The sequence below is a fragment of the Lytechinus pictus genome, chromosome 17 (genome assembly GCF_037042905.1).
Source record: "Lytechinus pictus isolate F3 Inbred chromosome 17, Lp3.0, whole genome shotgun sequence".
Taxonomy (NCBI): Eukaryota; Metazoa; Echinodermata; class Echinoidea; order Temnopleuroida; family Toxopneustidae; genus Lytechinus; species Lytechinus pictus.
The window spans coordinates 30,405,279-30,427,799 of record NC_087261.1 but is presented as its reverse complement, the minus strand read 5'-3'; the positions used below and the strand labels follow the sequence as shown (position 1 = coordinate 30,427,799).

Genomic DNA, 22,521 nt, shown 5'->3' with positions numbered 1-22,521 from the left:
ATATATTATACCTGTATCATAAGATGAAGACCACTAGCAATGCATATTCACAAATAAATGTTCTAGATACATATATATTGCATACCACATTTGTACATGTACAGTACCTTTAAAAAGTTGTTAAATGTCTTTCTAGAAAGAAAGAAAAAATTACCTTATAAATATAAAACAATTACCTATAAAACTTCATATTTTCCTTATCTGGTACATGTATATAAAGTTCTATAAAACTGCATAGAAGCAGGGAAATGCCTCACCCCTCAATTCTGTTGAAATTTTAATCTTTCTTCTGCAACAGACAGCAGAGATGGCTTCAGCTCCACTATCATATAAAATACTTTAAAATCTGTATGCCTGCTAAACACTTAAAAAATATATTTAGCACTATATTAAAAGAGATGACACATGCATTAAAACTCGAAAGAGCAATTTCATTCAATGTAATTTGACATATTTGAAATGACATCACACAATAGCCAAATTTCTGTTCAAAGTTAAAAATAGCCATCACAATAAATCAATTTGGAGGCCTCTTCTGCTTTTTGTATAAGGGTTTAATGCAGGGTGTCTATTAAAAAAGGAAATGGCTTTATTTAGACTATAAAGAATTAAAAAGTGACTAGCAATCGAAACAAAGCAAACATAATGAATCAAATTAACGAAAATCACCCATATATATTTACACACTGCTATTGGACTGCTTTCTACCATAATCTATTATGTGTGCCTTAATCCCAAGGGCCACTGTTGTTACAAGGTAACGACCATGCTTGCGCACAAAAGACTGTTCAGATTTTCATGTTTTGGCAATGTAGGTGCGTACAAAAAGGGGGTATCAAAAGTGATAAAATCATGAAAAAAATCCCCACTTTTTAACAGCCCTGTGGGCATGGTGTATGGAAAGGGTTTATATTTCACCCGATTATGAAAACTGAATATTTGAGGCGTCATTTAGGGTGAAGAAAACTTGTTTAGGGTACTTGAGATTGAACCAAAATTACTTGTTAGGGTCTTCTTAGAAAATCCCTGGACAATCTGTACTGACCGCACAGAAACGTTGTTAGCACCAACAGAAGCCCTGTTACAACCTGTAATGAGGCAGCGATTACTTACACATTGAAATTTAATGTTTTGACTTCGCAATCCAAAAAGATGCGACTGGGCTCACTGTTAGCGCTAACAACGTTACTGTGCGGACGGCTCTGGTAATGACAGGTGCCCCCCTCCCCCTCCCTGTAGACTTTCGAGAGTGTTCCTATAAGGGTAGTCTATAAAGCAACCCCTTTCTCAATAAAAATCCACGCAGTTAGTCACAGAAATAGTGACACATCATGTATATGGAATGCCCCTGTCAAACGTATGGAGAGCTGAAACCATGCCAAAGGACCACAAGAGATTACCAACCTAAAGCCTTCTGAACCACCCTACCAAATCCTTTAATACACAAATGGGGTCTTGGGGTCTCAGTGCATCAGGAAGTAGTCTTTACAGGAAAGTTGACATTTGAATGATCAGGAAGGCATTACATGAAAAGTTCTGTCAGTGATTTTCACCGACAGCTGTTGTAAGCTACTGAAAACCCTGGGATCTGATTGGCAGAGAGCAAATTTGTAAATGACAATCACTGATAAAACTCACAACCAAATCCCCAATTGGTTGGGTTGGACTTTCAAAGTGCATCTGAAATTGAAATTCTAAAAGCAAACAGAGTACTTGATCCTACGTGACAAAGTCACACATAATTAGGGAGAATATATGTACTTGTAATTCTATGAATAGCTGAACAACTTAAACAAGCATTTTGATGGAAGTGGATTTGGGAATTATTGCCAGAGGCTTGCGTGTCATAGCAACAAGTATGCAAACTGAATTCCATTTATTGTAGATGCATTACTACCTGTGTAAAGGAATGTGTCATTACAAGGTTCCAAGGGAAGAAACCTCCATTAAGTTTAATCGCAAGCCTAATTACGTCAGTGTTAATTAGTACTCCAGAAATATTGCATCACTCACTGGAAGTCTTAGCTACATGTGCATCCTGATGGGGCCTGGTGCCCTCCTGCTTGCAGCTTGGTTCACCAACAAGGGACAAGCCCAGTCAGCTCACTACTCACAGGAGCTCTAGCAAATGAGGACACCAGATCCCAACAGGAAGCCAATCAGACCAGTGAGTGAAGACAAGGGAAGATTTATTTCCATCTACTTACCCTCCTTGTCACCGCCCAAGAGAGCTCTCCTTCGTCTGATAGTCTCAACACCAAACTCTTCATCTGTAGAAAAGAGATCAATAGCTGCTAGACCAGATTCTTGAAGATCAGAGTAGGACTCTGGTAACCTTGGTATCGATGACCCTTCCCCATCAAAACTTTCATCCTTCTTCCCTTCATTTTCCATCATCTCATCTTGTGTAACTAAAGAATCTATAACATCATGCTCATGGCCATGCACATGATCAACCCTACATTTATCATCCGTTTCCATTTTATCTTCTTCTGACATAGTTTGTCCTGTCCTGTCTGTCAATTCTTTAGAAGATAAACTGTCAGAATCTTCCATCTCCTCTTCACCCGCCAATGGTATACATGTCGCACTATCCTCTAGTACAGGGACTGATTGTCCTTTGACTTTGCTACTCGTGCCCAATTTACAACCCTTCAGAGCTTTTCCAGATTTCAAAGAAGGTTGTCTGGGTTCTTTCTGGGCTTTGTCCCTAGCTATGGCTCTTCTCATTTGACTTGGCCCAATGTTTCCACTCTGTACATGTAATGCAACACTTCTTGGTAACATTTTCCCAAATTCTGAAGTGGAACTCCCCTTCAAAGTTTGTTTTACAAGAGACTGAGAGTGATCCTTTGAACTTGTAGCTCTTGGTGAAGTCTTTGTTTCAGAAACAGTCCTTACATGTATGCTGTCATCGGTTCTAATCATAGCCTCGTTCTCACATTGTTGATAAGATATTTTCTTAGTTACTAATGGTTCATTTGGAATGTCTTTGACAGAATTGTCACTTGACCCTCCAGTATCAGTTACTTCTTTAACCTTCCTAACATTACTTTTATAAAGTTCAATGTCTTTGGCTTTTATCTCATCACAATGCATTTTCAAACCCTCGCAAAGTTCTTCCTCCTTACTTCCAACAACCCTAACAAGACGCGACTGTTCTAGGGGATTTGGGACATAATTTGAAGTCTTATAAGACTGTAGTTGCTCACATTCCATCTCTCCCAAAGATTCCTTTGGCATATCCCCAACAAGGTCTTCCCCGGTATTACAAACATCCATTGCCGAGTAATAATCATCAACAAATATAAGACTAGATACAGCTTCTTTGACATTTCCTTCACCGCTGCAAATAAGTTTCTTTTCACCTGATGACTGGCTAGTACTATAACTGGGTGAAAGTAAGCTAGGATGACATACTATACTTTGATGAGAAGTTGCTAGAGGTATTTCTTGGCTAGATGAGCTAAGCGATTGTTTTAGTACACCAGGCAAACGATCCCCATCCTGATTCTCTAAACATGTTAGTTGATTGTCTGCAGGCATTAGCATACTTGAAGATAGTGTTAATATAGCTGGCAATGATGCACTTGGGTTTTTAATGGGTGAAAGATTATCACATGACAGGTATGTTAGTGGAGGTCTGCACTGCATTCTGGTAGAATTATCATCTCCATGAGTTTCTTCACTTGGAATGACAGACACAAGGTCTTTAGTCACAGCAGTTTTTTCAGAGGGTGGTATGAATAGTTTGTGGCGTTTTGCGTGAAATGAAACATTTCCACTTTGAAAATCAAGTTCTACAATTGCATCTTCATCCGAATCTGATCTCAGAGGACTTGTTGAGGCGGATAGAGTCTCAGTGGACAATGTAGCTTCTCTGGATGATCCTCTAGTATCAAATTTACGCTTGCGGCTTGAGCCTTTGGCATTTTTAGCAAGCTGGTTAGACATGATGCAGCGTTTGTTAGCAGGTGCTTTCCACTGCAAGCAATTGTTAGTTAATAGGTGAAGAGTAACTGAGGTATGATGAAATGATGGTGAGGTGATGCCTATACAAGCAAATGTTAGAATGCTTCTACCTAGGCTCCAGGAATCCTTCTATGAATGCCATATGAATGATTGGATTAACATTTCCCAAAACAATTCATGCAGTTATTTCCAACTCCTCATAAATGATATGTCTTAAATAATGGATTAGTTCTCTCTCATGCAGCCAGGGCAAAGCATTCTTTAACGTTCCAAAACTTACATAGGCTCAGGTCAGTCAAATCCGCAAGCGAACGGCTGAATATAGAATCGGGCGAGTCAAAGTCATGGGGTGAGAGAGCATACAGGTTAACATCAGCCAGCCGATCATGGCACGGAAGTTCATACTCGTCGTCCAAGAAATCGTTTGTAGTCTGGTCGTCCGAATCTGTCAAGTCCTGGCTGCGATCACGGATGCTGTCGCTATCTGTCACAGATCCCTCGATGCGGCTTGGAATGTCGGATATTGAGCCGCTGACGCTGCCTTTGTCACTGCTACCGTTGAGCTTGCAAACCTCTGGACCGTTGTTGTTCTGAGAAAGAAGGAAAGCCTCACGCTCATCAACCAGAGCGTCCTCCAAGAGTTCTTTGGTCTCGTTAGCATCACCTAGACCTGGGAAGTCTGTTGTGAGAACCAAAAGGTCCTTGTTGAAGCCTAGGGTCTTGGCTGACAGGAAAGTCCTGTGGGGAAGTCTTCGGACCTGGATAGCACTGATTGGTATTTGGCCTCTAGACAGTGTGGCTTTGTTGGAAGCTTTCAGCTAAAATCATAAGGGGGAAAAAAGAACATTTATGACACACATGTCAATTAAATTATCATTTCTTTACCTTCTACAATATTACTACAAGTATGGAGTGCATGGTTAAACATCCATGTATAGACAATACAAGTCAGGGTTTTTAGTACAAACTTCTAATGAAGTTAGTTTTGACAAAGACGTGTAGTTGTAAGGCCAGACAGATTTTAGGCAGGGAACCAATACAAGGTGCGGGACTGGAAAGAGTTGTGTAATATGTATAAGGGGGTCTGCTGTGGCATAGGAAAATTATTTGACATGGTGTTTCTCTTTCACACGTAATATTGCATTTGTCACTTCTTTTTTTGCCAAACGCAGTAACAGTACAGAAGTACTAAAGTGTACATGTAAAAACAGATTGGATCGCTGGAGAGAAGCAAGAAAAAAGAAGGGACAAAACAGATGGGGAAAGAAAGGCAAAAAAGTTGGATGAAAAAGAAAAAAGCTGACAGAGATAGTCAACACTGTCAGTTGTGCATGTAAGGCCTTTGCTGGAGAGTGGAAATAGAAGGTAGAAAGAAGATGGAATAGACATAAATATTTGCTTGGAGAGGTTGAGATTGATACTTGAATGAAGAGAGTGGCTATTTAGAGCCTACCCCATTCTCCACATCAACAAAATAGTCGTACTCCCCCCATAACTACCAGAAGCAAGATAAATAGCCCCTGTACTATTGCAAAATGTAGACCCCCCCCATGCCAAGGTTGGGATGTCAGTATAACCGATCGATTTTTCTTCATCCAGTTTCTATAGTTTATGCATGGAAAAGGCTGTAGGATGAGGAAATAAGATGGAACACGATGACATTATCAGTGTTTACATTCATCAGGAGGCCATCTTTACTCAGTCTTATCATTGGAAAGGGCAGATTGCACCAGTGTGTCATGGCCAGTATGAACTGAATGTTTGTTTCCTGTTCTCTCTAATTACTATGGCCCGTATTCCGAAGTCGGGTTTAACTTAAACTCAGGTTAAAAGTTGTGGTTTAAGTATGGATAGCCAATTGTTTATACATAAATCACTAAGAGTAGAGATATCATACTTCAGCTCATTTGGCTCTCAAATCATTCATAATTGTCTAGGAAGTATAAATAGATTGTCTTCACCATCGATGAATCAGGAAAGAGCACAGTAAACATAAGAAACATACAGCTTCATAAAATTTTTTACACTTTTGGCTTCCCATAATTTTAGCACAGAGTTAGACCATGGTCTAAGTTAAACCTGACTTCAGAATACGGGCCTATGTGATCTATTACCCTGCCCATCGAGTATCTGTCTGCCAGTAATAGACAATACATAATGAATTGAAATGCAGGTTGAGGTCAAATCTCATCAAACTGAAGAACAATATTCTTTTCATCCATCATACTATAAAAACACAAAAAAATCAAAATGCTTTTCAAATCTTTTTCAGAGGTTGAAAATCTCAATGTCCTGGGGGGTGTTTCACTAAGATTTAAGTATGACTTAGAGTCGCACTTAAATAGCGAGTTGCGTACGGTATGAAAGGCTTGACTGCATTGGTCAGATCGTGTAATGAGGACACGCACTAATGTGTATCTATCAATAAGATCACGCGTTGCATATCATGTATGCGTTGGCATTTAAGTGCAATTTAAGTCATACTCAAATCTTTGTGAAACACCCCCCTGGACTTGCCCAGTGACTGAAAATTATCAATAATGGCTGATAGCCAAATTGGATCTATGTATCTGACAAATCTGCTGTGTATAAAATAGTCTCAAACTCTCAATGGAGAATCATTGAAATGACCATGGAAAACAAATAGTGCATGGTCAAACCCGATTGTATTTTTTCAATTTCATAGTCAGATAGCAGACCATGTAAAGCTTAAGCCTCTGGTCATCACCCTTTATCATACAGTGAGTCACAGGCTTCCGGCTGGCTAGCTGGCTAGCTATCTGAAGAATGAACGAAGGCAAGGCTATGTGTAGAGGGAAGGGTGGATTGTTGATCAAGACCTCGCTTCACACAGAAAAAAACATTATGGATATGGATGTTTGCAACATGGACAGGCCAACAAGCTCAGGCGGATCTAGGGGGGGGGGGCACAACCGGCCTGTGCCTCCCCCCCTTTGAGAGGCATAATCAAAATTTGTGAATGTAAATTTGCCACTTAAGAAACTCTTTTTTACGGGAAAATGTGCCCCCCCCCCCGCCTTTTGGAAAATCCTGGATACGCCCCTGCCAACAAGTTATGTGTGATATCATTTATTGTAAACGGTGCATCTGACTCCTGCTGGCAAAATTGTGATAAGTATTAATTACCATAATTTGGTGAATTTAATAATTGACAAAAAATACTAGTTCTGAGGTGCATTCTTCTTTGAGAAAATTTCTTTCACATTTCAAGTAATATTAAAGGAGAATGAAACCCTTGAAACCAGCTGAATCCATATCAAAGAGAAAAATCAAAGAAACATATTGTTGAAAGTTTGAGGAAGATTGAATGAATAATAAGAAATTTATGAGCATTTGAATATTGAGATCGCTAATGCCATGTAGATCCTCCCATTGGCAATGCGACCAAGATCTGTGATGTCACACACGTACAACTCCCTCATTACTTTAGTACTTATTTCACTTATATTCTCACTTTTATAGAGTCTATCACAAGGTGAGGTGTTCTCTTTATGAGAGGACAAGTACAGATGTTTCATAACATTATATCATTGATGAATCGTTTGTCATATGATTAAAATGAGCAAAAAGAGATGTTTTGGGGTATATTTTCAGTGTCCAAAAGGGGAGAGTTGTTCATCTGTGACATCATAGATCTTGGTCGCATTGCCAATGGGAGGATCTCCATAGCATTAGTGATCTCGACATTCAAATGCTCATAACTCTTTTATTGCTAGTCCTATTTTACTCAAACTTTTGTTGATCTTATTCTTTGATTTTTCTGCTTTCACAAAATCTAACTTGCTCCAAGAGTTTCATTCTCCTTTAAAAACTAAAATTTATACATGAAACCTTGTTCCATCCATTATTTGCAATTATTTTCTTGTTTGGTAATCTTGGTTGATGCTGTAGGTTTGTTTGTTTTGTTTTAATAATAATAATAATAATAATTAACCTTGTTCGTATAGCGCTTTTTTTTTTGGGGGGGGAGGGGGAACGGTTATGGTACATGGGCCCGTAACACAAAGCTTAGCAATGATCGTACAACATTTTTCGATGATTGATTGCATTGAATACGATGTACAAACAATCATGAAAATAAATAAACATAGCCTATAGTTTTAGTACACTGATCTACACTCCCTTCAATAGATGTAAGGTATCACAGCAAGTTGCTTGATAATATTGAAGATACAGTTCACCCTTACATATTTAGACCTACATGTATGGGGTAACCCATTTATCTACGGTATATCGGCAGGGAGTGCACACAATTATAAAGGTCAGATTATCTTAGAGTAAATGACCTCACGTATTAGTGAATAGGCCTTTGATCTCTGTACACCTTGTGACATTCCTAACTAGATGGATTCTCAACTGGAAGCAGTTGAAACCTATGCCTCCGCCAATGCCAGACAAGGACAAATTTTACGCACACAATATCTTAAATTTTCCAATAATGACCTCTGTGACCCCCAAATCTAATCACATTGTCAGTCACATACATCGTATGTGTATACAGACATGGATTCTGTTTGAAAGTGAATCCATATTTAAACAGTTCTTTAGATATTGCCACAAGATATTTGGGGGGTATATAATGACCTCTGTAATTTTTAGCCCTCTGACCCCAAATCTAAAGAGATCACCATCATTCCCAATGCCTACGAATCAAGTTTAAAGGAAACCAAAACCCAAGAAGAGAAGTAATCTTATTGGAAAGAGTAAAATGAGAGGAACAATTCAAAAAAAGTTTCATCAAAATCGGTTATGGAATAAGCAAGTTATGGGAGTTTGAAAACTCTTGTTCTACTTTGTATGGGCATCCTCAAATTGGCAAACGTGCTTCAAAATGGCTGATTTTGTGGACAACTCTCCATTTGTTTTGTACACAAATTTTCAGATTTTCCTCATTATCTTTCAAATTGCATCTTGCCTCCTTCTGAGCACAACATATGTCATGGGAAAATATAATCCCCACCATATATGTCAAGGTCAGGAGGAGATAATGTGAAATATGTAAAATAAAGGGGAAAATCTGAAAATATGTGTACAAAACCAATGGAGAGTTGTCCACAAAATCAGTTATTTTGAAGCACGTTTGCCAATTTGAGGATGCCCATAGTGAGTACAACGAGACATTTTAATCGTCCATAACTTGCTTATTTCATAACCGATTTTGATGAAACTTTTTTTGAATTGTTCCTCTCATTTTACTCTTTCCAATAAGATTGCTTCTCTTCTTGGGTTTTGGTTTCCTTTAAAGTTGATCTGCCAAGGGATCTGTCAAATGAAAGCAGGGCGGATCAATGGATGGACAACCCGAAAACATCATACCTCTGGCGACAATACTGATATGGCCATTCCAGTTGTTTATAAAGTCATGTGTAATTTTGTTAAATGGCTTTGTTTAACATTCTCCAGGTGAGGGAAATTGATATGAAATTGCTGAAAAGTTCATTTTCAATTGATGAGAGCATGGTGTTTAACAGCTGTGCTTATATAGCCCAAGTAATACTACGAGAAACCTAGGAGTGTCAATTTGACAGGCTTGCGTGAAATAGGAAGCCAGTATTATGATTATTATCAACAATAAACGTGAAAAATAACCTCCTGACCACAACATATGACAGGGAGTCATCAGTGATATCACATTTTCATTTAAACTAATCAAGACTAACATGGATGTGATCAGCAATGTGTATTCTCCAGAGGTTAACAATAAAACATCTGGTTGTCCCGTCACTTGGAGCAACCAGACCCGCGTGTGGCATCAGACCTGGCATCATTAGCCCGGAGTTCTCAACAGAGCCAATCAGATGCAAGGATTTCAGTAGCTTATAACAAATATTCAGTGAAAATCACTGACCAGTTGTTTCATGAAATGCTCCCCTGAGCTAGCTGTAGCTAACATGGAAAGAAGATAACTGGGCTGTTAGGGGGTTTCATATACCGCATCACCTACATGTACACGTAGTAAAAATCAAATTTGAAGCCCGTTTTTTTTTAGGGGGGGGGGAGGAACACAAATGAAATATGATTGTGTAAAACATCATGCTAATTCAGAAAGACAAACTCAAAAAGATTTGGCTCTATTCATTAGTATTCATATAAATAATGAACTATTTGCTATATTCCCAACAAGGAGCCCGAGGCACTAATTAAACCCTTACCTTATTAAACTCTAACCCCCCCCCACAATAAAAAGAGTCTGAATTACTTTGAGAGGAAAAGGAATATTTAATACAATGTTATTACTTTTTTTCTATTTTGTGCTGATCCATGCTAGAATCTCAAGCTTGGTCACTACATTGTTGTGTACAAGTTTACAAATCAGGGGTTTTCTTTTTTCTTAACTCGGGCTGATTCATTCTAGGATCTCAAACCTGGCTAATGGAGATGCCCCTACAAGCAAAGCCTACGGTTTCCAATGTCACCCAAGCTAATGCAATTAACACAACCTTATCACAACACGCCCCCCAAACCCACAGTCATAAACAAGACAGGACATTTAGGTAAAAAGGATATGATCACTTAATTCACAGGGAATTACTCACCAATAACAAGTGTTTAATTTTGACAGTATTCTGGTGTTTTTGAAAGGCCTATGGGGAGTCATTTGTTTTGAATACATATTGATAGTCAAAGGGCCATACTATATAAGCATGCACACATACATGTATCAAGATTTTGTCAATTTCTCTGTTGTTATGTTATGATACTAAGTTCACATTGTTACATGGTCCTTAAAGTCCAAATCCATCAATATGGAGAGTAAATTTGAATAAAGAGAAGAATCGAACTAGTATTAAATTTTGCTTAATTTTGCAATTTAACAATAGAGTACCGAAGTGATGACGTCACAAAAAAAACTTTTTGCATTTCAGCATTTCTGATAGTATTTTTATAGAGCATGATGAAAAACCCCACAACCCAAATTTGGTGGGAAATAGCCCATGGGACCCGAAGATATGACCTCATGAATACATAATTAGCCCCATTGAAGTAAATGTAATATTGGCCTGGTTCCTAACATTTAGAACATTTGACCTCAATGGGGCTAATCATTTATTCATGAGGTCATATCTTGGAGCCCCATGGACCGATTCCCACCAAATTTGGGTTGTAGGGGTTTTTCATCATGCTCTACCAAAATATGGTATAAAAAATGCTGACATGCAAAAAAATGTAAAATTGATGATGTCACACTTCGGTACTCTATTGCATGTATATGCACACCACAGGCTGTATACAAATAAGGGGGAGTTTTATCTTTTTAAAGGATTTAATCAAAAGCTTCATTGTTGTCATTTATGTACAAGATCAAATATCTGATATTCAAAAAACCAGGTAATTGTTAATAGCACATCTAATGTTATAAGCTACAGAAAACTGGGAATGTGAATGGCCAGGAGCAAATTTGGTACTACATTTATTGGAGAAAAAAATTTCATGAAAATGGGCCCTAATCATGTTTAATCTTTATGGGGCATTTCCTGTCAAACGCAAGTCCAAAAAATCAAGCATAATGTGGGATTGTGGGAAATTTGAGTTGTGACTGAATACTAATCAACTACAAACCTGCATTCAATCAAAGGACTTGTGATTGATTTTTAAATGAATATGTCTTGCCCTGCCCCATTAGATTCACCACAACAACTTGAACTTCACTTGAAATCTAAATTGTGATGTTGTCTTATTTTCCATGTATTCAACCCCTATTTACTTACCAATGGAAGATAGTTTTCTGGTAAGACTAATTCTACACCATCATCCGTCTCCTCAATCTTAGGTCTGAGATCATAATCATCCCACTCAAGATCAAAATCATTTCCCATCAAACCATTCCCAGATCTCCTCCATCCATCCTGCCGTTCGTTGCGCTTCCGTTGCTGCGCTGCCTTCTTCTCTTTGTCCGATCCAAGATCGTAGTTATCCCACTCTAAATCGTCGTAGTAACCGGATCCCCGAGACCCCCGCTGGGTCTGGCTATACCCGGTCTGGTTCTGATTCTTGGGGTAATAAGATGAGGGGTTGCTGGAGTTGTGGTGGTGATGGTGGTGTTGTTGGGATTGAGGCGGTGGTGGTGGTGGAGACTGCCTCTGTGGATGATGCTGTTGCTGGACGTGTTGCTGATGGTGGTGGTGGGGATGGTGGTAGGGTTGTTGTTGTTGTTGATGTGGATGATGGTAGGGTTGTTGCTGAGGAGGAGAGTTGTAGTAGCTGTTGGGAGGGTAGCGACCACCTCGTCGGCCCCTTGGGTTGTGATGAGGGGGGCTAGGTGGGGGACCACCCCCGTAACCCCCTCCTCCGCTGTGGAAAGGACGATGATGTGGAGGACTGCTATTTCTTGTTGTTACAGTGTAGACCTGAATAGATGAAACATCCAATGAAAATAATATACAAACAAATTACACTGTATTTATTTGGTAGTGCATTGGGGTATATTTCATCACCATTTGACCTAAATGAACTCCTGTCTTTCACAATACAAGTGCCAACAACATTCGTCATCAACAGGCCTATATGTACTTCTCTTTGTGGGTTGCCAACTTTTTCAAGATGAAAAATAAACTGAACAAATCACAGAAAACAATCAGGATTAATTGGTAGACTACTGTTATAGTGAAATCCTTAGAGGCTTGCATGTGATTATGATATCGAAGGAAAAGAATGTGATTTAACGTGCCAAGCAAACTGTTGTCGATCAAACTCTAGGGATTAACGTAAAGAAGTAATTATGTCATAAGGGCACAACTTGTGAGCAATTATTGGTAAAATATGTGTCAAATACATTTAAAAAAAATGTCATGATCATCATCATCACCATCATCCTCATCACTGTCACAATCATCAACATCATTTCCGTTGTCATCATCCTCCTCCTCATCAACATCATCTTCATCATCAGCATCATCATCAGCATTATCACCATCAGCATCATCATCATCATCCTCCTTCTCCTCATCATCATCATCACCAACAAAATCATTATCATCATCACCATCATCATCATCATCATCATCATCACCATCATCATCATCATCACAATCATCATCCTAATAATTCATCGTCATCACTTTCACTATCATCATCATCATCATCATTGACCATCATCATCATTGACCATCATCACTGTCGCCATCATCATCACCATCATCACAATCATCATCGGTAAAGATTCAAACTCACCTGGACAGCATTATTATAATTATGATAACGGTGTGCGTTAGCTGGATGAATATGTGGTATATCACCGGCACGACGTAAAGATGTGGATGGGTGCTGGTACATCCGACCAACTGCCTGGGACATCTGCAAAGTTCAAACGGAAAACAGGGTTCCAGGCTTTACACATCCATTTGTTTCATATCAGACGACTACTACATGTATGTACTATGGATCGGGGGTGTGGGGGGGGGGGGGCAAAAGGTGCAGGCGCACCAAGTAAAATTTAGAATAAAGAATGGCACACCCAATAAAATGACTTCATATGGGATGATCTTTTCTTTTGAGACAAAACGGCCTTCATTTTGGACTGGTGATCCATGGGGGGGGGGGGGGGAGGGGCTTACCAAATTTTTCTGCAGACCAAATACATTGCATTTGTAAGATGACCTTGTTTGGCTTGTCCAATTAGTTTGGACAAATAGCTTTCCCTTCAAAGAAATCCTGGATCTGTGCCTGACTTTCCATGCCTTGGCCTTGGGTATTGAAGCCTTGGTCTTGGATATTGAAGCCTTATCCTTGAGGGTTTGAGCCTTGACTACAATACTGCCGACTACTAATACTACCACCGATGCTATTGCTCCTAAGACCATAACTACTACTACTGTACCTATCTTCTGAAATATTATGTCTCACCTGAAAGATGGATGTCTATAAATAGAAGAGAAGAGAAGAAGATAGGCAGCTGGCAGGTCCTCAGATCACCCCTCCCACTCATTGCTTGAGATGCTCTTTATACAATGTTACACACATTGGGATATCTGGAAAGACAAGTTAAAACACTCTTAACAAGAACAGTGTTGATCACTGGATGTAGGTCCCATGCTGTGATCCACAAAGTCTGGGGGCCATTTCATAAACAACTCTGGTAACCTGGTTTAAGGTATCAGTGCTCAGCACCCAAAAACATTCTGTTTCCATAGTATAATAATAAGGCAGAGTTACCACAGTTGTAAGAATATTTTTCAGCAGCCCAAGAATTTATTTCCTGACATGGCACCAGAACCCTCAGGCAATACATTAATATTTTTGCCATCCTCCATTTCAGGGATGCTACAATATACAAGTAGGCTAAGAGGGAGTTCATGTACATACTGATTGGAAACAATAGTCTATAAAAACCTATCTAAATCATGAATGACGATTTACATACAGTACACAGTTTGTAGATATCACATTTTGAAATACCCTTGCCCCTTTCCCCATCCTGACCCCCTACCTAATCCCACCTCTCCCTCTCTTTCTCTGTACTGTATGAATAGGCCTACAGACAGTACAATGTACACAAACATACATGTACTCATTCCTTATTTTACCTCCATGGCCTATCAAGCTATACTTCAAAATAACCTCCCACTCCCCCATCCAGTCCCCCTCTCCCCTCCCTCCCCCTCTCCCCTCCCTCCATCCCCCTCTCCCCACCCTCCCTCTCCCTCCCCCCCCCCTCCATCCCCCCCTCTCTCTCCCCACCCTCTGTGTGTGACTTGTTTAGAAAGCTCACTATGCATGTCTGATCCAATCTTCAAGCCAATCTCCTTGTACATCTAATGTAATCATACCCAGATGAGACAGAGAATACTGACGGAACCCGCTGGCCTCCCCCTATACCGAGGAGATACATTGTAGATGACGGTGGAGCCCAGACAGGGATGAGGAATGCTGTAATCAAAGATGCCTCATAACAGCATCACCTCATGTCATTCAATGTTTATTTGTGAATCATGTAGCCTATAGTAGGGAGTATATTACTGTATGTACATGTACTTGTACTGAGACCTCTCGTTAGGCAGATCTCGGTGCAACAATCAAACCCACTCAATGATTAATTAGGCTTACATTTAAAACCATGCATTTAAAAATGTGTATTTTGTTCATAAGATTTGCCTATAATACTTGTGAAAGGTATTACACGAAGCACCAAAATCTTTTTTACATGAGCCTATGGGATATTTGAAATATCCCATAGGCTCATGTAAAAAACTTGGTGTTCAATATGGTGCTGTACTACCGTTACATACATGTGCAAAAGCGTGTTAAACTCGTGCGCAATGCTATGCAATGCATTAATACTAAATGATGTTTAAAGGTCAAGTCCACCCCAGGAAAATGCTGACTTGAATAAATAGAGAAAAATCAAACTAGCATAGTGCTGAAAATGTCATCAAAATCGGATGTAAAATAAAAAAGTTATGACATTTTAAAGTTTCTCTTATTTTTCACAAAACAGTGATATGCACAACTTGGTGAGTCAGTCGATGATGTCCATCACTCACTATTTCTTTTGTTTTTTATTGTTTGAATTATACAATATTTCATTTTTTATAGATTTGACGATATGTACCAACTTGACTGAACCATACAGTATTAAACAATGCTAATTCCACATGTTCACGGAGGAATTAATTGTTGTGTCACTTGACAATGAGGAGAAAATTCGAATATTACATATTTCATATAACAAAATACAAAAGAAATAGTGAGTGGATGACGTCATAGTCTCCTCATTTGCATACCAGCCAGGATGTGCATATAACTGTTTTGTGAAATTAAGCAAAACTTTAAAATGTCATAACTTTCTTATTTTACATCCGATTTTGATAAAATCTTCAGTGTTATGCTTGTTGGATTTTTCTCTTTTTATTCAAATCAACTTTTTGTTGGGGTGAACTTGTCCTTTAAAGATCAAAAGTTACATTCTGTGATCAAAATGATTTTTGAAGCCAGGCCCTTCTGTGTGATGTGACATAGACTCCATTCTCATTACGCTTTCTAAAACTAGTTTACTGGAAACCGGTTCAGGAAACCAGTTTGGAGGATCGCTTTGCTAGCGTTCCCATTTGATCACCCGAAAGTGGTTTTCAAAATCACTTGACGTAAAGCGATCTTGTTGCTACGGGAACGCTATCAGTGGGGTGACACGTTTCACGCGAAATCTGAAACCGCAGCGTAGGCATTCTACACACAGTGTGTGGAGTAGCGCGCTCAAAATGTGCAAAGATCGCTTCCCGAAGAACGGTTGTGTCGTCACTTACGCTAAAACCAGTTTAACGAGGGAAAGCGATCTTGAAAACTGCACCGCGAGGTGGATTTATGATTATGAACCAGTTTGGAAGATCGCTTCCACCATTCTCATTACACGTTAAACTAGTTTCTAGTTTACTAGTTTTAGGAAGGTATTGAGAACAGTGTCTTATGTACATGTGTACATACCATTTGCTCAATTAATTTTTTTTTGGGGGGGAGAAGGGGGATGGGTACATTGTACATGTAGGTATAGATGATAATGATTGAATGGCTTATTTTATGAAATACCAGAAACATCTCACTAGTAAGGGCCAATATTACACAAATAATATTGTCAACACTCAACTTCACCCCTTCTCACTGAGAGTACATGTATATATAATCACAATTCTCTGAAGTATTATCCATGCATACTTGAACAAATGTCAAATCTGGACTTGACCTCACATATTTCAAAGAATCAAGAGGTCATCGAGAGAGGAGAGGTCAGCTAAGGTTACAACTGCAAAAATGTAGTCTATTCAAAGTCCATGTTCATATCAACAACTCCAGATATGATGAATTTACTATTGTAACAACTTACACCTACATGTATAAGCCTTCAGTATTAATAACTTAATTTTTACCATGTTATAAATTGTAGAAAAGTAAAATGAATATTACTCCTATTTCTCCATGCATAATTGATTGCATATCTAGTCTTCACAATATTGCATTATACATGTACATAAATATCATATCAAAATTCAATTGGACTGAAAGTTTAGAAGTTCTATGAAACTGCATTAAAAAAATACATTTTTCTCTTATGAGTTATTCTACAGAGATTAAACATGTACCTAATCTTATAATTACTTGTAAAGACAACATTATTTCAGAAAATGCAAATCTAGACCACAGAACAAATATAAGAATTCCTAATTTATTGATCACAAATCTTTACAGGATAATAGATATGGTTCAAGAAGGCTGGGAACAGGCTACAGTACATATCTTCTTTTTCTTTCTAAACTATCCTCAAATCTCAGGAATTCACTTTCCCTTGGGTTGATATTGTTAGTCTTGATTTTTAGACCTGTGGGTGCTCTAAAATGTTCACCAAAAACTTCTTATGAGAAATATCCTTTACTTCATTTTGTTGCAGCATAGATACAAATCCATGGAACATACATGTACATGTAGATGCATAGATTTGCTTCATACTTTTTAATGCCTAGTTCTCTCTTCTTATATATGTACATGTTATTAAAAGTAAAATAAAAAAAAATGTATTTCATTTTGTGGAAGAGGTACAATTTGATAGAGGTACACACTGCTTGGAACACATGGAAAAAACAACGAGCTATAAATACAGGGCCTGCATGTACATGTTGCCACTATGTTTTTATGAAATCAACTTAATAATAACATAAATGATCGGTTCCTATCGACTTTTCCCTTAATTGTGCCAAATCCAGTATGTGGAGTGCTCAAGGCGCTTTTAAGGAATTTTGATTAGGAAAAAAAAAGAATTGAATAGTAATGTGGTATTTTTCAGTTTCAGAAGTGAATCTTTTAATGACTTCAGGAAGGTTGTTCCATAACTTAGAGGATGAGTGGATTTTTTCCCCAGGTTTTATTTGTAAGACGAGTACTGGACGTGGAGGAATGTAAGGATCTTGAAGGGGTGTAGCTTTAAATTAATGAGATTAGGTATTATATGCATGGAGAAGAGCCATGCACACACATTGCAAAGTTAACAACAAAAAATATTACATGTAAAAATTAAATTGATGTATTGTTTTATAGGGAGCCAGTGTAGGATTGCAAAATAACTGACACCAAACCTTTTCAAAAGCAATGAAAGTTTAGAACATACATGTAGCCTAGGGCCCCGGGGGGGCCACTTACATTGACGAGTGGATACCATGCGCGACCCCAAAAACACGTAAAAAGGATGTCTTTTTCAAGATAGGGCACGTTACGTACGTAACGTGATAAGGGTCTCAAAAACACAAAATATTGAAAAAAGGGTATCTATTTCGCTCGGAAAAATAAACGTGTTTAGGGTCAAATATGCGGGGATGATAAAACAAAGTCAAAATGTTTTATAAAGGATGTCCTTTTTGCCCCAACACTACGTGTTTAGAGCCGACGGACGCGTGACATAACAAAATACCTCTGCACTTGTTTAGGGGTTCATTTCAGGGAATACTTGCTAAGAGTATCGTTTTGTTTCCAATACTTGTTAAGGGGTGCATTTTCAGAATATGGAAAATACATCGCTGTACTTGTTTAGGGGCTCAGTTCTGGGAATACTTGCCAATAGTATTTGTTTCCAATACTTGTTAAGGGTAGGGTTTCACACGCCAATACTTGTTAAGGGGTGCATTTTCAGAGTATGGAAAATACGTGTTTAGGGTGCTTTTCAAGACCCCGTGGTCGCGCATGGTATCCACTCGTCAATGGAAGTGGCCCCCCGGGGCCTAGAGCCCTAGGCCTAATTAAAAATAAAAGTCTTGCCATGATTCAATATGTACTGTAGATAAAACAATGTTTTGAAATGATTGGAATACAAATAATTGTATTATCAGTAATCAATTAGCACGGACGAATACAAGATGTAAGACAGTATCTCCCCACTAGGGTCTGTGAGATAGACTACTTACGAGGGGGCTCACTCTGGCTACTTGAATCTACAGGGAGTTAAATGACATTTACTTGAACTTCCCCCTTCTAACAGATACAAATGTGAGCATTGCTAGCATCTAAACGATGTTAGTTAAAGGTACATGTACTCATCTTCTTGCTTGTACTGACCAGTTTAATTGTGAGGAAATCTAACTGAATTTTTTTTCAAAGCTTGTTTTTCTTTAATAGCCTTTTAATAATCCCCCAATGTGTTCATCGCTATTCCAATTCGTTATTAAAGATATTATCCATAAATGTGTATGAACTATGACTGATTTTTTTTATTTGGATATAAAACCAATTTAAGCTATTACTCGTATTATTACATAGTATGGTATAGGCTGAAAATTGAAGAAGACCATTATCTTTGTCTATACTTTTCTGATATCCAACTGCTCATACATTGTAGTATAGAGGAGCCCTTTTAATAGATATAACAATAAACATTGTGGAGAGAGGGCATTATATGTAACAATGCCAGATTTGAATTGTAATGGCTGAAGAAAAAAAAAGATGCACAGCACTGAACATGGTAAGATTGGAATACTACAAATGTAGATGATAATTTGTATAATTATAGTATATACTGTAGGCTTAATTCATAATATCTACCCTAATACACCAAAACTTTAGCCAGGCTTTAAACAGAACTTTCATGAGTGTGAGGGATTGGTGCCAATACAATGTACAGTACACTGTGTCCCAGTTCCACAAAAAATGATTATAATATGAAACTTCTTGAATCATACTGTTGTAATTATACTCAAAATAATTAAAGATTCAATGGAAAATATGACATAAACTAGTTTCATTCAGAAAAATGATTAGGTTCATGATTATGGGGAGGGTCCATGAGGCCAGGTGTTAGAGGTACGTTTTGTACAAGGTAGCAAAACATACCAATGATACCAGTATACATGTAGGCCTAACATGTCTACCCTGAGTGTTCTGTTCCTCCTTGTACACTTGAAAGCACTCCAAACATGGTGCATATTTTAAAGAGCCCTTTAAACCATGAACAATAGACAAGGAAGCATTCAACCTATGCATCAACAATTGAAACGATAGAAAAATAGGCCTTGCATGTCTGTACAATGTATGTACATCCACCCACAATCTATGCATATATACACTATGTGAAAGGTATTGTGATTTCTGTATAGCTCTGTATGGCTAAATATACATTATGATCAATTGTTATCAAGATGTATTTTTTTGATTGACTTTCTGTTTCAATACAACTTTTTTTAAAATGAGATTTAACAGAACATAAAGCTCTCTCTCTCAGGCAAGTTTATCATACCTACATGTAAATATCATATCAAATATCATAACATAAATATCATAACTTTGGCAAGAATATGTCATAAGTTTATGAGATAATAGGAGAACAGAAAAGTATGTAGAAGGAACATATAGAAAGGGTGGGTGAGAGAAAGAATTAAAGGGATGGTCCAGGCTGAAAATATTACATCTGAATAAATAAAGTAAAATTCACAGAGCAAAATGCTAAAAATTTCATCAAAATCGGATAACAAATAATGAAGTTATTGAATTTTAAACTTTATCAATATTTTGTGCAAACAGTTATATGCACATCGTCATGAATATTCATTAGGTGGGCTGATGATATCATATCCCCACTTTCATTTTTCTTATGTTATTAAATGAAATCATGATTGTTTCATTTTTTCATACATGTGTGTAAATGATTTGTCGCCATTATGATGAAACTCACCAGCAGATTATAATTATCTGTCATAACACCAAACAAAGATTTGTAAATACACCCTACATTTTTGTTTTTATTTTATCACTGTATGAACATCAAAGTTAAATGTCTTTAGATTATTAAAAGAATGACAACAAAAACCAAGTATTAAAATACTGTATTTGCATTTATATAAATATATGACATGCCCCTTGATATTTCCATTCAATTATTAAAAATATTATTGATTTACCAATTTTGTTCATTCTTGTTTGTTATAAACAAAATTTGTATTTTCTTGACATAGCTCTTGATATACATGTATATAGGCCCTACAAATTAATTTTTCATTAGGCCTACATTTCCCAAAATGATAAACTTGAAAATATGAAGCCTACATGTAGCTTAATAGTTTGAAACTTCCCAAGTGCATTCATGCATTCATGAAGTTGTCAAAATATCTTCTCAACAGTCAAAGTATAATTACATAATTCATGCACTTTAATAACATTAGAAGAAAGCCTACCTTTCAGAAAATACAATAATTGATTACAATCCAAATTATCCAAGTGATTATGAGGACTGCTGCCAGGCGTCTATTTTGTACTTCCAAGTCTTTGCCGTCTATCTCACAAGATCCCTTTCCACTGTAAAGTATTCCCTGACTATATCCCTGTTATGAACAGACAGGCCCACTGTCGTTCTATCATCTCTTCTGTTCAGTGCACTGCTTTCTATGTAGATGTTATGGTATATGAGGACTGTATATGATATGACCCATCTATTGCAGCTGTCAGTCAGTTAACACTTGGGGGTGCTAGACTCCTTTACCAGTTGATCACAAGATGAATTCCAATGACTCAAGTAGTTAGGAGTTGTTTTGGTTTTGAATTCTGACAAAAATACTATTCTACATGAGGGTCTTCAAGTTACAAGACATCTGACATGATTAAAAAAAGGGGGATAGTGAATAAAAGAAAAATAAACTTTCCCTGTGAAATCAAAATTGTATGCTATATTAAAAAAAAACTTGGGACCTAACACTGATTATTCAAGTCCACCCCAACAAAAAGTTGATTTGAACAAATAGAGAAAAATCCAAGAATCATAACACTGAAAATTTCATCAAAATCGGATGTAAAATAGGAAAGTTAAGACATTTTAAAGTTTTGCTAAATTTCACAAAACATTTATATGCACATCCTTGTCGGTATGCAAATGAGGGGACTGATGACGTCACTCACTCACTATTTCTTTTGTATTCTATTATATGAAATATGTTAATTTTCTCCTCATTGAAAGGTGAAATAAGTTTTCTTCCTCCATGACAACATGTTATGGTTCAGTAAAACTGGTCCTTATTGTCAAATCTGTAGAAATGGAAATATTGTATAATTCAAACAATAAAAACAAAAGAAATAGTGAGTGAGGGAGATCATTGACTCTCTCATTTGCGTGTTGCCGAGTTGTGCATAAAACTGTTTTGTGAAAATAAAGTGAAACTTTAAAATGTCATAACTTTCTTATTTTACATGTACATCCGATTTTGATAAAATTTTCAACGTTATTCTTGTTTGATTTTTCTCTATTGATTCAAATCAACATTTTTCTGGGGTGGACTTGACCTTTATCTTTAAGCATGATTTTGCCAGCCTGTAGATAAAAAAAAATATTATTTCGAACTGGAAAAAATAATGTGTTTGAATCTAGACATGTATTTCAGCATACCGGTAGTTTATTTTTACAAATGATGATGAGTGGCAAACTTCTTGACTCTCCAACTGACATTTAAAATTGTTTTGAAGCATGAATTTCGATATTAATATTAAAATAAATAATATTTGAAACTTATATCCTATAATAGTCAAAAGACTCCCTATGCGGTTTACAAAATATATCAAATTACTAACTTATAC

General features: G+C 37.4%; 2 protein-coding genes across 2 annotated transcripts in view; both read right to left on the bottom strand.

Moving 5' to 3' along the window:
- The window catches only part of LOC129280665 (uncharacterized), a 38,530-nt gene extending 17,181 nt beyond the window's left edge, over positions 1-21,349 (bottom strand). Inside the window, exons 1-6 of the mRNA XM_054916686.2 lie at positions 21,132-21,349; positions 13,837-13,961; positions 13,165-13,287; positions 11,703-12,341; positions 4,253-4,790; positions 2,208-2,270 (exon numbers count right to left, since the gene is read on the bottom strand). Coding sequence (XP_054772661.2) covers positions 2,208-2,270; positions 4,253-4,790; positions 11,703-12,341; positions 13,165-13,287 — 1,363 coding nt within the window. The 5' untranslated portion in view covers positions 13,837-13,961; positions 21,132-21,349. The remainder of the gene's footprint in view (positions 1-2,207; positions 2,271-4,252; positions 4,791-11,702; positions 12,342-13,164; positions 13,288-13,836; positions 13,962-21,131) is intronic.
- Positions 2,275-4,040, bottom strand: LOC135157207 (uncharacterized; the record flags this gene model as incomplete). The annotated part of the gene is made up of 1 exon (XM_064112129.1): positions 2,275-4,040. A coding segment is annotated over exon 1 (1,680 nt), but the record flags the coding sequence as incomplete, so codon positions are not given.
- Positions 21,350-22,521: the final 1,172 nt, after the last annotated feature.